Source organism: Ornithodoros turicata, chromosome 6 (genome assembly GCF_037126465.1).
Source record: "Ornithodoros turicata isolate Travis chromosome 6, ASM3712646v1, whole genome shotgun sequence".
Classification (NCBI taxonomy): domain Eukaryota; kingdom Metazoa; phylum Arthropoda; class Arachnida; order Ixodida; family Argasidae; genus Ornithodoros; species Ornithodoros turicata.
The window spans coordinates 49907524-49923034 of NC_088206.1; the positions used below are offsets into that span (position 1 = coordinate 49907524).

At 45.6% G+C, this 15511-nt stretch overlaps 1 protein-coding gene across 1 annotated transcript in view; it reads left to right on the forward strand.

The window, feature by feature from the left end:
* The window catches only part of LOC135396649 (WD repeat-containing protein 74-like), a 19439-nt gene continuing 3928 nt past the window's right edge, over positions 1-15511 (forward strand). The window contains exons 1-8 of the mRNA XM_064627739.1: positions 1-116; positions 270-376; positions 435-556; positions 757-820; positions 5028-5171; positions 9754-9855; positions 12033-12133; positions 14316-14514. Coding sequence (XP_064483809.1) covers positions 59-116; positions 270-376; positions 435-556; positions 757-820; positions 5028-5171; positions 9754-9855; positions 12033-12133; positions 14316-14514 — 897 coding nt within the window. The 5' untranslated portion in view covers positions 1-58. The remainder of the gene's footprint in view (positions 117-269; positions 377-434; positions 557-756; positions 821-5027; positions 5172-9753; positions 9856-12032; positions 12134-14315; positions 14515-15511) is intronic.

The window sequence follows — 15511 nt, forward strand, 5'->3', positions numbered from 1 at the left end:
AAACGAACCAACCGGTCGCAAGGTGGGGTTGGTGACGTCGCGTGCGTCAATTCGTAAGATGGCGGCCCCCTGCTCCTTCAACGTGTTTGTAGGAGCTGAAACGGGACTTTTAAAAGGTATGCATCCTGTATGATGTTTTCGACGTCGTTCCCTTTTGTGTACACCTTGACCTGTCATACAATCTCTGCGATCTTGGCATGTCATACACCTTCAAGTGTACTGAATACATAATGTTGTCGTGTATGATCAGTGTGCAATGTTCACCGCAGGTGTAAATACAGAGAAAAGGACGTTCGTTAATCTTAACGGACTCCAAGAGGTTAACAGAGATCTCGAGGTGACATGTTTACGTTGGAATGATGAGTCCGAATCAGAGGTGAGCCGTGCTTAGGTGATCACTTTGCGCAGCACTTCACTTCTTATTTGCTCTTCAGATTTACGCAGCATTAAGGTCACAAGTTGTGAAAGTATATTGTCCGACAAGTGGCGTGTGTAAAAATGAAATCAATGTCACTGGAGGCAGTGGACCGGTTAAAGGACTTGGAATTGTGAATTCGTAAGTACGCACTCCTTAAAAGTCTATTTTTGTAGTGATATGGAACTCTATACATTAATTCTCTACTGGAGAAGAGCGCAGGCTGTGAAGCAGTGGTGGTAAATAAAATAATAACGAAACGATACAACGAGAATACTAAAGATCTTCCAGTCGTTTCAGCCTGTTGTCGTCTGTATTTTTATTGACACTGTTTTTTGCAGAAACCTCGTCACCTGTGTAAGTTCAGGACTGCTCCGAGTGTGGAACGAAGATCTAGAGAAGCAGGTAAGGAAGACTGCCCAGAGCTTCCTGTTGACGAGCTACACGTGTAGTAATTGTACATACAAGGTATATTTTACATATACAGTCATGTCCAAGGACTATTTAGTCAATGGTACCTACCTTCAGTTAACTTTTGCCACGATCTGCTACCACTTTCTAATCTTTTGTTTCAACAATTTCTGTATTGAACCTCAAAATTCATCAAGTTCACGTAATGCTGTTTTTGCCAGGAACACATGTAAAGCACATGTCATTGCAACCTCATCAGACCTAGGCAGTTCTCATCCTCTTCCTACACCACGTCATGCTACAGTGGTAGTAGCTGAAAAAGAAAGAAAAAACCGTGAAAGCCTTCGCCTCGACACCCGCAAATTGTCAGCTGCTGTCAGTTCCCAGTCAAGTTAATGCGAGAAGTGGCGGGAAAAAACAGTGACCCGCCTTTTCCTGTTTCCTTCTACCCATTGTTTCAGATAACTGGCATGTAACCTTGCCGCCGTTATCGGCAGAAGCAGGGAAAATAAACCGATGGGGCAGATCTATGTCCTTCTTTCGCCGCATTTTGCATTAACTTGACGGAGAACTTGCGATAGCCGACTGTCTGCACATCTCGAAACAACGTTTTGTTTTATTTTTTTTTTCAACTGTTACTATTGTAGAATGGAATGAATTTCATAACAGAATGGGCTAAATCCAATACTGACTTCCTGTTTCTGGCAAAAAACAAACAAAAAAACTCTGCGCCCACTTGGCAAATTCCGGAGTAAATTCAGTTTCTTGTGACAGAAACTTAGCCAAAGTGGTCGTAAGTCGTGACTAACGATTGCTGAAGGTAAATACTGTTGACCCCATAATTATCTGATAAGCAGATTTTTTAATACAATGTTTTTAACACGTTAATTGAAACACCCTCAGTGTACACATATCAACAACACTCTTGCATGGAAACAGCAGTGGCATGCATGGTACAAATCATAAGCACTTGGAAGGGCAAAAGCTGCATTTAAAACTGTCTTTAGTATCCTCATTTCAAGAGCATGACTAGAGCTAAGAGAGGGCCACAAAGAACTCTCATGCCACATTTGATACCTTATGCTTTTGTGCCGCAAAACTGAGCGGGGCCATGTGATTCAGTAAGTTGATAAAATAGCATAAATGCAGGCGAGCTGGTGGACAAAATTTATGATGAAGGAGGCTTAGCGTGGGCTGCAAAAGGCTCGTGATTTTTGTAGTCCACACTCGGGCTTCTTCATCATGGATTTCGTCCATGTGATTCATTTTCCTCGTTTATCTCAAAAAGTTCTCCAACTGAAAACAAGTTGACGGCTCCAGACGGACCCTTTAAAGGGATGGTCGCCCTCATGCCCATTGATTCGGAAACTATGGCAGCATTTCATTCCCCTCTGATCATTTACGACGACACTGGGCATTCCATGTAAATTACTGACGTAGTTTTTGTGTAATTTGATTAAATGCACCGCAAAAGCAGACACCGGATGTGGAGAGAATGGCGGAAGTCCCTCTCTGGAAAATGTCACAATGAAACCGACCAGTGAGGAAATGTGCTGGACGTCCCTCAGAAGCTTGAGCAGCGAGCGTCTCCAATGTCCGTAAAATGCCAAGTACTAAGTGAACCGGACAAATTTGGAAAAAATGCCAATTGGCTGCACACTGCCCTCTGAATAGCACTTCAAACACGCATCACCATATTGTTTGTGCCACTGGAGCTTCCTCAGCTGCAGAGGCAATGCTAATTTATAAAACTCGTTTATTCAATATCTAAGCACTTTTCAGGAGAGAAAATTCGCCAAATAGACTGTCAAACGATGTCACATAGTGTGGTGCTTGTTTGATACACATATTTGTGTAGGCGATTGTTTCTTTAAAGGGACGGTCACATCTGGAAACCCTGGAACCCAGTGGTATCTGCAAACAGATACCACTGTGTTCGGCTTTGGTCGACAGTCTACTTGGCTAATTTTTTCGTCCAAAGAGTGCTTAGATATTAAATAAACTAATTTTAAAGATCAGCACTGCTTCCACAGCTGCAGAGGCTCCGGCGGAAACGATGTTACCCCCCACCAGGACGAGTGAGAAGGCGGTACTCACCAGAGCCGTTTATAGGGAGAGTTTGGCCATTAGGAGGAGCCTAACTTAAAGCGCGTCATACGACGTCACGGCTGAACGACCTCCCTCGTCGTGCTCTATTGTTGTCCCGTCGTCAGCTGGTCGCCGACGCCATATTGATGCTGATCGTTGTTTACAATCCACGGAGAGAAGACACGTGCGAACTTCTTGCTTCGAAAGCCTTTCGTCCTTGAACTCTTTCAGTTCGCCAACAAAGCCCCCCTTATCACTAGGGCGAGTGGGTCATAAGCCGATTATTCCTGTAGATTACATTCAGCGCGACCACGAAGCTGTGGACCAGCTGGAGGACAGCATCAATATGGCGCGGACTAGACGGCTGATAAGCGGATTCCACTCGGATTCAGGCTTTTTGGGCGGCGCAACAATGACTCTGACGTCAAAATAGGCTCCACCCATGAGGCGGCAAAAGATCAAAGAAAGGCCAAACTCTCACTATAAATGGCTCTGGTACTCACAGGGGAAAGGCGCCATCCAGACGCCCGCAAGCTCGCGGAATCTCTTTTCTCAAGGTCATGCTTCGATTCACGGGCCCCAAAATCGTACCTTTGGTAGTGCATTTGGAAGAGGGAAACGAGGGCGGAATCTTTCTTTCCCATTTAAAGTCCCCATAGAACCCCCTCCCGAAATATTTTTTGACTACCACAATGCTCCGATTGGAGCGGAAGGGAATGCCGTTTTCACCTTTTTCCAGAAGGGGGGATTCCGGCATACTACAGTAGAATCTCGATGATACGAATGTCACGGGGTCGCGGAAAAAATTTGTGTCACCCGAAATTCGTATCAAACGAATTAAACCAAAAGAAAAATTGAGGCAAGAAAATAGACAGTGACTGTTCATTTTCCGTTACTGTCAATGAAAGAGGTCGGTTGTAACGCTTTTGTGTTTCCGTTTTTGGCCAATGCTGCCCAAATACGCGAGATGATTCAAAAGACGTAGCACGTGCTTTTCACCCGCGAGTCGCGCGACAGTGGTCTAAAGCGAGCTTCTCCTAAAGCAAGCAGGCGTTAGGTGAAGCCGACTTGCGGAATAATGACGCGTAATGTTGCCACAATTTGTCCTGATATGTTCCCTCCACGTGTTCTGGGGTTCTGGTCGCTGTTTTCCGCCAGAGCGATGTCACACAGCTTCGCGGTTTATCGTTGCGAGGGGGGTAAAAAGGTCAAAACAGAGATAAGGTGCTAAGGGTCCGGGCCGTTCAATCCCTTTGATCTTATCTCCACCACCACCACCACCAAAAGAAAAGTCATTGCTTGCATTGCGCTACATGATGTAAGGGAGTTTGTGGTGAGGATTGCCCTCCCTTTTCGAAAGACGCAGCAGCATGACTCGCGCGCTCTCGCGTCACGGGGGAACGACCTCTGTCGCATCCTCGGCTAATTCGTATCATCCGTAAAGGCAAGATAACGCGTTCGTATCATCCGAACTCTAATACATCCCAAGCAGCACAATGTACTGAAAGTCGGGTGCAATAGGGTGGACGGGTAGGTGGAAGGCCTTGAACAGGCTCGTGAAACTAAAGAACATTGATAAGACACATACCGTCCACCCCTATTGCACTCGACTTTCAGTGCATTGTGCTGCTAGGGATGGGAAGAATAGGCATTCCGGCCGGGACCGGAAAAGAATTCGTATCATCCCGAAATTTGTTTCATCCGTGATCGTATCATCGAAATTCTGCTGTATTAACATCCGGAGTATGCTCTTGTCATGTATTCCGTGGAATGACGATCAAACTACGCCACTATTGTGCGTGGGATTTTTGATACCGTCGTCAGTGGTTCACAAGGAATTAAATTACACTATAGTTCCGAAATCGACTGGAGAGGATGTGCCCATTCCTTTTTAGGACTGGGTAGATGCTAACACTGCCCTTTTCCCACAGCTTTCAATTGAAAGGTAATAGAAGTGCTATAAATAAAATGTGAAAACGTACTTACACCTACGTAGCATACCAGCGTTAGCCTCGTATCATACCAAAGTATATCTTTGTTTTGATTATTGAGATACTCGTCCACTGGTTTTTGCACCTATAATAGTGTCTCTCATCTCCTACACAAACTACAGGCAGAGAGAGAGGTCGGAAATGATATTTTCCGAATGAGGCAACATAGCACTGAGCATCAGGTAGTGGCAACTGGTGGCAAAGAAAATGACCTCAAACTCTGGAATCTGGAGCGTCTGGAACAACCAATCTTTCAAGCAAAGAACGTAAGTGTGTTGTCTTTCAACAGCCCTTCAGTGATACGTGGGGAATGATGACTTTGAATTTTCAACAAAATTGCCATTCCCAATCAGCAGGAACATTGAAAGACATAGTAACAAACCAATCATTGTTTATTCATATGACGTTGCCTACTGGGGAGTGCAACGGCTGGTAGCGGATTTTCCGCCATGAAGTAGTTCGTGAGGTACTCACAGTCCAGACCTTCACCCTCATTTTATTCACTGTTCATTTGGTGTTTCTAATTTCTTGTACTGTGTGAATATTACTGTTCGAAATAGCATATGGCGGTACCTACATCATGGTGACAATCTCACCTGTTTGAAGTTTGTACACCATACAGCAGTGGGTTTCAGCTAATGATATTTGAGAGATCCCGTGATCGTGCCTACACAACTTCAAGGACCCTATTATACTAGAAGCAACTGTGTAGAAGCGGGTCAGGCAAACTAGATGTCTTACAAGTAGCAAATTATTCATGTTACCATATTTTGTCAACTCTAAGAAGACCCCCCGAGTTCAGCGTACACAAATTTGGATAAAAAAAGTAAAGAGATTGAGTATATAACAGTTGGAAACGATGCACAATGCCGTTTATTCATCGCTACTTCCTTCGTCATCGTTTTCTTCATCGCTATCTGCACACAGCTCGTTGTCCTTCATTCCATCGAAAGCGTTAGACACACCATACTTTTTAAAACCGCGCACGACGGTGTCGTCAGATGCATCGCACCAAGCGTCCAAAATCCACTGCGCTGGCGTAATTCTTGATCTCTCCCTGTTGCTTCAGTCATCTTCTAACATTTACTTCCGATACTTGAAACCACCTTACTGCCACTAAATCGTTGCTACACTCAGTGGCGAATGCGATAACTTTGCGTCCAAAGGCAGCAGAGTGATGACGCCATGACAGTGAATGAACGGTTGAATGCCGCTGGTGCTGACGGCGCTGCGCTGACAACCACAACACGTGGTATTGGTTGTGGCACGCTATTGGCCCTCTACCGTCGTCCTCTCCCCCTGATCTCGTTGCGGCGCAGATACTGTATAAGTGGTTAAATTCGTGGGCTCAATAATTCGCGAATTTGTGAGGAGCCAGGATCAGGCAATTATTCGCAGAACCTTAAAGGAGCATGGAAGTGATCCCAAAAATATTTTTAGTTTTTCGCTGCAACGTCTTGTACAACAAATAAAATGAGCTGCTGCGAAAGAACGATGAGCGCAGGTAACCCACAGAGCACGCGCAAGGCTCTGTTCCGCACACCTTTAAAGAACGCTCTCCACATCCGAAGAGCGCCGAAGCGAAGCCAAAGACAGCGTGACGTATCACGGGCTACGGCACGTGACCAGTGACGTCCAACGGCACAGCTGAAACGTGTATAAGCGGCGCGTGAGCCGAGATGAAAAAAAAAACAAAGAAGAAAGGCACCGAGCAGCTTCTACGTCACGCGGGTCTCGTGTCTCTCGCCCGCGACTGCCGTTCTCAGACTGTCTTTTGTAAATCTTATTGTGCAGTGACAATACACTGCAGATCGGAAATATTTTGCATGGTGACTCCTTGTGGACAGCTTCACAAATGAAGCAGGATTTCGAGTCAGGTTAAATGTCACTTCCGTGCTCCTTTAAAGGAGCATTAAAGTGGTATCTAACATGGCCAAAAACTGCTGTCATCTTGTAAAGCAGTATGTGAAAAGCATTCCCACAAAATATTTCTGTCCAAAGTTGTTTCACCACGGTGCAATTAATTTGGAAAATCGCTGCCGCGGTGACAGGCCGGAGTGCTCCAACTGCAGACCACACCCACTACTGTGACGTTGGTGGTAGAGAGCCCCACATTCGTTCGTAGGAAAAACCATCTGCTACGAACATGGCGAGCTATTTCTTGTTGACTTCTATTCTGTATATGATTTATATCATGTTTTCTAAAAAAAACAAAGCATATATGCAGCCTGAGAAAATAAGATTACGATCACAAGAGTAATATATCCGTGGCTTCTGTGCAATCTCAGAATTCACAGTAGCAGAAAGCAAGCGATGGCAGTGGTATTGTGGTGCCACCTGTTAGCCACTGAACCAACTGCGCGGTGAAAACGGTCGGACAGGCTGCACACTGTCGCGAAGCACGGGGTTTTCGCTGTACAAGCGCAGTTAATTTCGGGCTGCACCACTCGTTCTTCCCGTGGTGTCTGCGGTCCCAAAAAGTCGTGGTTGTGTCGTGGAGAGCCTTCAAACCCTCCGTTTCGGACATCATGTAGCCGGAGAACGCATGGCGTCTACGAAGCGGTAGCAGACGCTCCGGCCTGCGCGATGTTGCTCACCTCGATCATGTGATCCCAGGTCCAATGAGGAGCGTTCTTTCCACTTGCGTCACATAGTGACACTCATCACGTGCCTATCATGAAGGCGAAAGAGGGTGTTTCGCGCACGGGAGGTTCGGGGAGCTATTGCAGGCGTCCCAATTTCGCTACGGTTGCACTAATTGTGGGAGAACTGTTTTCGGCCGCCTACCATTCCATACTGACCAAAAACAGAAACAAAGTTGTGGTCCTTTAGACTGCTCCTTTAAATTACCGCGTACCGGTACCGCGGTGCGTCGACCGTGCATCAGATGTCTTATAGGGGCCCTCCACCTTGAACTTCTATGAAGAAGTCAAGAAAAGGTATCACAACTGTGGAATAACCCCTTGCATTTGTCTTCCTTTTGAGCCCTTCTGACTGAGAGGGCGGCGATTAGGGGGCCCTTACTCAGTTGGTATCTGGGTCATTGCGGAATTGCCCTGTCTCCCGTCATTCTTGTCACCGTAGAGAGCAGGTAGGATTTGCACTCGATAGTGACGCGTCAACTTGTACAAAAGCCGACCTGCGTGGCAGCGTGCTAGAACCCATACACACCATGCTTGATGGTCGAGGCTTACAAGCAATTAACCTCTACCCGAGAAACGTCATCATGACGTTGGTAAACAGACTGAAACCGAAACAAATCGGAAGGGGAGGGCTGGGTTCCACGAATGGGCATTTGTTTGCTGCCTCCTATTGAAAGAAAAGTAGGACCGAAGGTCGCGTCCCTTTCAGGGACCATCGTAATCCCCTCTAGACCATGGTTTTCAGGCGCGACCTTGTTCGCCCCTAGCTTTGAGAATAGTTCAGCTCTACCAATCTGATGGCGCTGTCGAACACTATGGCGTCACTTGTTTACAAACAAGGAGAGGTCTATTCTGCAATCGCGGGATGCCGACACCCGCACGAGAAGGCTGGACTACTGTCTCCACTTGCAGCGGAGAACTGACCACTTTGTGAGGCAATACAGTGAAATAGCGTGAAAAACCGCATGCATATGTTGCCTCAGCGTTCTCGGTCAAATTTCTAACATATTGCGTTAGCTTATTTGCTGTCATTGGGTCAAATAATTTGCAGAGCTTTAAATTTGCAAAAAAAAGAGCGCTCGCGAATTTCACGAAAATTAGTTCCTCGCGAAAATTACTGCTTATACAGTATTCGAATCTAAGACGAACCCTTACATTGGAACATGGGATTTTGGGAAAAAAGGTTGTCTTAGGTTCGAGAAAATGATAGTTGATTATTTATTCATTTCATAATAATTTATTTAATTACATATTGTTTTGTCACTTAGGGTTTGCCTGACCCATCGAACTGTTTGACAGTACTTCCCCTCAGAAAATGTGTTGTGGGCTAACACTGATGCCACTAAGTCCCAAGTGCATGTGGGTGCTTTTATGTGCTTGCCATGCTTTTGGGACATGAAAGAATAGCAGCAAGACCCTCATGGGGCGTGCGTGTGCAACGTTGTTGGCTTGACTTGCCGGTTGAGCCAACCGATGGTGACGATAGCTGGTGGCTCTACTACTCTTTACAAGAAGTCCGCTGGTACAGTGTCTGCTATGGCACCCTGGTCCGGCGATCTCAATGCCAATCCTGATGACAATGATGGATGCCAAGGTTGCGTAGGACGCGCCTCACGTTCCAATTGCAGGATCTCGACAGTGTTATGTTCACAGAATCTTAGGACAAGGTTCATGGAACCCCGGTTGAGAACCCCTACAAGAAATGGGGCTGCAGGCGACATAGGAGATATCGGGCATGGTCACCAAGGCTGGCCGAAGGCTTGCCTTGGTACACACTAAAGTTTCACTCACGGGAGCTCGACAGAGCCATGTTTGCGGAACCCCGGTTGGGGAAACACTGCTCTAGAGGGATGATGTACTACCATGAAAGTGTTTGCTTGCTTATATATATTCTTCAATTTTTATTTTTTGTTGCTGTTGTATTCGGCGGCGCCCCTCCCACATTCCACCGAGAGCAGTCGACCGGTTGCCTCACTAGCAGACTATTCTTGGCGGCCAATAATAGTGCTTTAAGATCTGTCATCACAACACACCAGAAGGGGCTGGGAGAGATTGCTGCTGCTGTGTACATTCTTGTAAAGTAATTTTCTCAGGAAATGCGCATTTTACGAAGGAAATATTTTGTGTCATAGCTCCTTCTTGTATGTTGATATCATGCTGTAAAAAAATATATGTTCTGAATGTTGCCAAACTCTGTGATATTCAGGTCAAAAATGACTTTTTGGATCTTCGAATGCCAGTCTGGGTTACTGACATGCAGTTTCTACGAGATTCTGAGAAAGTGGCAGTCGTTACAGGGCACCACCAGGTAATGTTCTACCCAAAGTTCTATGCATTATTACTTCTAACAAGCATGCTGCAGACTTCTTCTTAATCAGGGTTTCACATTCTCTGTAACGCTTCTCATTACCCGACAATTTTTTTTATTTCGAATGTGTAGCTTTCTTATTTCTACTGAAATAACAACATGTACACAGTGAAAAGGCGGTTCTGCAATGCAACAGTTCAGAAAACAAGGACTCGTGTAAATTTGACTCTGTTTTTAACATTGGGAAATATAGCAGAAAGAAATCTAGAATGTCCAGTAGAACATTTCTGTTATGGCTGTGACCTGTAATGTTTCCATTTATCTGATTGCTACAAAGGGAAGAGTTTTCTGAGAGAACTGAGAGGGTGGCGGCTAGCTGGTGAAGGTTCATAGTGCAAGAAAACCTTGATCTTGAAGACACCTAAAGACGAACAACACGAAGTCTCAAAACCAGCAACTGAACATTTATTTAGGATACAAGACACGAGGACAAACAGGGTCACAAAGTGCCCCCGCAAAGGCTACAGAGGGATTGCTCACACAAGCATCCACGGACAGAATCATCACTGCTTCGCGTAAAACCTGTTTTTTGTCACTGGACTCATGGCAAACATAGTCGTGTTAGGCCAAAGAGGACGGCATGAACGACAGCTTAGAAGATGAAGGAAGACCACCGAGTTCCAGCATTCATAGTTAACGCACCATTTATGCTCCCTAAGCCGGTCATTAAAGGGGCCCAGAATGCTATCCAAAAGATTTTTTGTTTCTGGCGAATTACAGAAGGATGTAACTTCATGTGACAACTAACACAAAAAAATTCTCTGCACGCAGTATTTGTTTTTAATAAGACGCCCCCAAACATCGATGCGCACATTCCCGCTAGACTCGCTCTGCAGGCCCAAACGAGGAAGAGGATTGTGATGTCATCAAGGTTACAAGAGAGACCGCGCTCCAATCGGGGCCGGCAATTTTCGCACTTTCTCTTTCTTTTTCGTATCTACTCCCAGTTCTCTCTTTGTGTAGCAGACGAGGCTTCTCCAAACAAGCAAACCAGTTAACGGATTGCACCGCGACGATGTCAAAACGACTCTGGCGGTTAGTTGCAGGCATTGCCGCCGTTGCGCGCAGTCGCGATTTTCAAATTCTGTGGTATGCATGCATCTGTTGAGTGAATCACTTCGCATGGTGCGTTTTAGCAGTCAGGTTAATGGCTTGGTTTGAAAAAATGGTCGTGACTGAAGCGCTTTCTGTGCTCCTTTAAGACAACAGGAAGTCTGTCTCACATACACTGCCCTACAGGAGAAGGGGATAGAGTAGATGACATTCTTGGCACAGCTGACATCTGGTGTTGTGTATTTGGTGACGCAATCGGGTGTACTTGAAAAATGTGTTTATCTCAACAGCTTTAAGTTATTTAAGAAAACAGTGTGAACCACCTTTTCCACAGTTTCGACCACCTTCTTTAGGTTGTGGGATAACTTGTGAAAGTATGGCACTACCACAGGGAACTGATTGATATACTCTTGAGTGGGGGGTAGGAACGAGGAACTTTACTAGCCTCTTATGCTAAAGGGTTAAATTATGCAGAGCATAGCCGATCTGCCGGAGTGGAGAGGGACGAAGAAGCTTGGTGTACGCAGGTTTTTTGTAAAGCGTTCTTGAAACAAGAGGAGACGATGGCAGACTTGACATTTTTGGAATGACAGCTGTTAAAAGGCACAAGGGGTTTGCAGGACCGCATGGAGTAAGACCAGCAACAGCCAACAGGAGTGCTGGATAGATAAAGGAATCTTAAGATGCCATTATCTGGAAGCTTGGTAGAGAAGGTTAGCTCGGGTGCGAGGGAGGGGATCCAAGACGCATGTTACTGTTTTCCGCGAAGCAATGACGAATCTGTCCACGGACGCTTGTGTGAGCAACCACTCTGTAGCCCTTGCGGGGGCACTTCGTGATTTCCATTTCCTCTCGTGTTCTGTGTCCTAAATAAATGTTCGGTTGCTGGTTTTGAGCCCTCGTGTTGTGTTGTGTTTTACATGTCCTTAAGCTCAAGGTTTTCTTGCACTATGAAGAGTTTTCAGAAGCATTCAAAAGAAATGCTCCTTTTATACTTTACTAGGTAGCAGTAACATTGTCATAGCATGGCTTCTAGTACAGAAAATCTGCAATGTTTTGTATAGATAAGGGTGTACGACCCCAGCTGTCGACAGCGGCGACCAGTGATTGATTTCGAATTTGATGAGTATCCTCTGACATGCCTCTCGCTGACTTCAAGATCAGAGTAAGTGTAGCAGATGACATTGACACTGCATTATTTATTACCTTAATACGAAAATGGTTATTCAGTTCACCTTTACAGTACTTGTAACTAAGTATACGTGGACCAATGAAAAAGTAGCCAGATGGGACTTGTACATGTAATTGAAAAAGTAAAATGCACACCACACACTGAAACCACACATTTCTTCCAGTACTGTTTCCATTGTCCAAAACACATTTGGAAGTCTTCTTTGGAGACAGCAAAGAGCTGCCTTATCGCATTCATTGGAATATGCCGAACATTGTGCAGTCTTTTTTCCTTTCAGCTGCGTTTTGATTTTTGGGAAAAGGCCATAGAGGGGACTCAAAAATTGCCAAAAAATCTAGATCCACGATTTCAGGATGTTCTGGAGTTTCAAGCAAATGTGACAAGATAGCTCTTTGCTGTTTCAAAGAAGACTTCCAAAAGTGTTTCAGACAATAGAAACAGCACTCTGCTAAGTGTGTGGTTTCCGAAAGGGGGGGGGGGGATACTTTGATGGTGAGTAGGTATCACATTTGTAAGTACCGTATTTACTCACATATAAGATGCACATTTTCTGCCTAAAGACATTGTGCCATTGAGAGGGTGCGTTCAATATGCGGGGGGGAAATTGTGACCCAACACTTAATTAAGATACGCTTAACCCGAGATTCTGTTCCATGAAGCTTGGACAGTCTAACCCGCATATATCGAACTCGAAGGGGTTAGCAAAATAGTTCAATATATCCATAATTCAATGTATCAGCTGTGCTACATTAGCGGCGACCGAAGCACCCACGCTTAACACTAATCCCAACCGCAGTCGTGACAGATGTCGAAAGTAGCTACTTTATTTTACGGCAAAAAAATCGATGACCTTAGCTTGCGTTTTGTTGCGGGCAAAGAAGTTGACCACACGCATCTCGGTCTTGTCAAGATGCTCCACGTTTGTAAGGCCGGAGCTTTCCATATCTACACAGCGACGAATCACTTGAAACGCTGAGATGAGCTCAGTGGCTGTCGGCAATGGCTGTGGTTTTTCATCGTCGTCGGTGCTATCTGCTTCATCAGCACTATGTCCGCAACGATGTCCACATCTGTCCATTCCGCAACAGCTTCCGCGGCATCGTCTACACCCGCGTAGTCCGTAGCGCTCACGCATGGGGAACGACGCCCGGAAACACAGAGAGTTCACGAAGTGCCGAGTCCAAACACTCTCACGTGCTTCTGCCACTTCTGCTTCTGTGCTCCACCCCAACACCACAGTGTGCCATGCACAAGCAACGTCACGTCAGTGCGTGCAGCACCTCTGGCGCCCCCTCGTCCGTGTTTTCGCCCTTTCTGCCCACGTGCTCTCTCCTCTGCTGCACTCTTTCGCTCATTCCTCCTCTCCGAGGGTGCGAGATTGCCGGCGCGAGTGTTCAGAAGAGGTGGCCTTTTCAGGATCTCGACGTTCGATATATCGGGTAACCGTGGTACCGAAGTTCGATAAAGCCATGCTATACTTTTACATGTAATTTTCAAGGGGATTTTTTCGTTGTTCGATATACACAATAATTCGAAATGTGCGGGCTCGACTGTATGTCGCATTCGTCGTGCATCACTCTGGCACCAGGCGCCCCTTCTCGTTGACTGCGTGATACCCGCGGCCGTGCGATACGGTGGCTGGCGCTGCACAGGATGATCCGGCCGTGCTACCAGATCCAGCGTCTACTTTTTGCCTCAGGGAGGACAAAGATGAAATTTGCCCCCACCCCCTTCCTGTGTTCTTAATTTTCCTTCTCTTTTCTGTCGTCCTAAAACAATTTCTTTATGCTCAAAAGGTGTCTTTTAGGCACCCCTTGAGGGAAGCCTCCCCCTCCGTAGACGCCAGCACAGCGTGCTACGAAAGTTGGGATGTTTAATGTGCTGGGAACAAAAAAGTACCGGCATTTCGGCATTCAAGCTGGGGGGTGTTCAATACGCGAGTGCGTCCAATATGCGAGTAAATATGGTACTATTTCACTTTTTTCTATATAAATCCATTCTAGATACTTTTTGGTCAGTCCTCATATTAAAGTGGAAATGTGTCAACTCCTCACAGTTAATGATTCACTTTCATTCCAGAGGAAAACTTTCATAATGTACTGGCACACCTTTCGTTTACCATATGTTTAAGTTTTAACCAAGATGCCTTTCACAGACAGATTGTTGTGGGCAACACACAGGGTCGCGTGGCCCTGGTTGACCTACGGTTGAAGAGGATGATTCATGTGTTCAGAGGGTTTGCTGGCAGCACACGTGATGTTGTGTGCCACCCCACTTTGCCCATTGTCGCCAGCTGCGGCCTGGACAGATTTTTGCGGGTCCATGATCTTCATTCACGTACCCTTGTCACTAAGGTTTGTAACTGTTAATCATTCATACATGCTCAATAATGCATTTTTTTATTGCTGCAATTAGCCATAGGTATGCATGGTGCAACCAGACTTAGCAGCAGGTTGCTCAGTTTAGTTGAGCAACCTGCAGATGCTTAACTGGAGATACTTATTCTCTGGAGATACTGAGTAGCCACTTGGTGCAATGTACAGTCACAATATAAGCAGCTTCGCTAAGTTACACAGCCACTTCGAGGATGATTTGAGAAACTCTTTAGCAGAAAGCATTGCAGAGTATTGAGGATAATTTTGTTGGTTTGAGTTCTCGCCCGCAGTGGCGTAGCCATTGGGAGTTTCTGTGGGTTCAAATCTTCTCCCCCCTCCAAAATTGTACTTTTGGTAGTGCATTTGGGAGAGGGAATCGAGTGGGAGTCCTCCTCCCCCATGGGAGGTCCCTATAGCACACCTTACTTTAATACTTTAAATACTTCCAACGTCAGGGCAGACTGCATGCAACCATATCGTAAATATCAAAAAAGATAGCAAAGCACATAGTAAAAGTTGTTGAAGGTGGACCAAAGGCAGGTAGGACATGTTCTTGTAATGATAAAATGCAACGGCTTGACATAATAAAAGAAGACAAAATTAAAAGTTGGACGTTTCAGGAATACAGGAATCATCATTAAGGCCCTTGGTTTTCTGTTGCAGCAAATTAAAAAATCCGCAGCACCACGTAAATTCCACGATTTTCCACGGCGAGCAGTCAATGGCTGCTTGAAACGGGAAATACTTTATTTTCTTGGATAATGTGGGAACAAAAAATAGTTTATAAAATTACAGATTCAAAGCACTTATGTGGCGACATGATATCTTGTGTTCTCCTCTGATGCGGTCTGTCGCCTGCAATCATTTTATACTTGCTGAAACATCTTTCAGTATCTGCAGAGTTTATAGGACAGGGGTGCCAAAGTGGAGGCCCACAGGCGCATGCGGCCCACGTGGCCCCCAAGCAAAAAAAAAA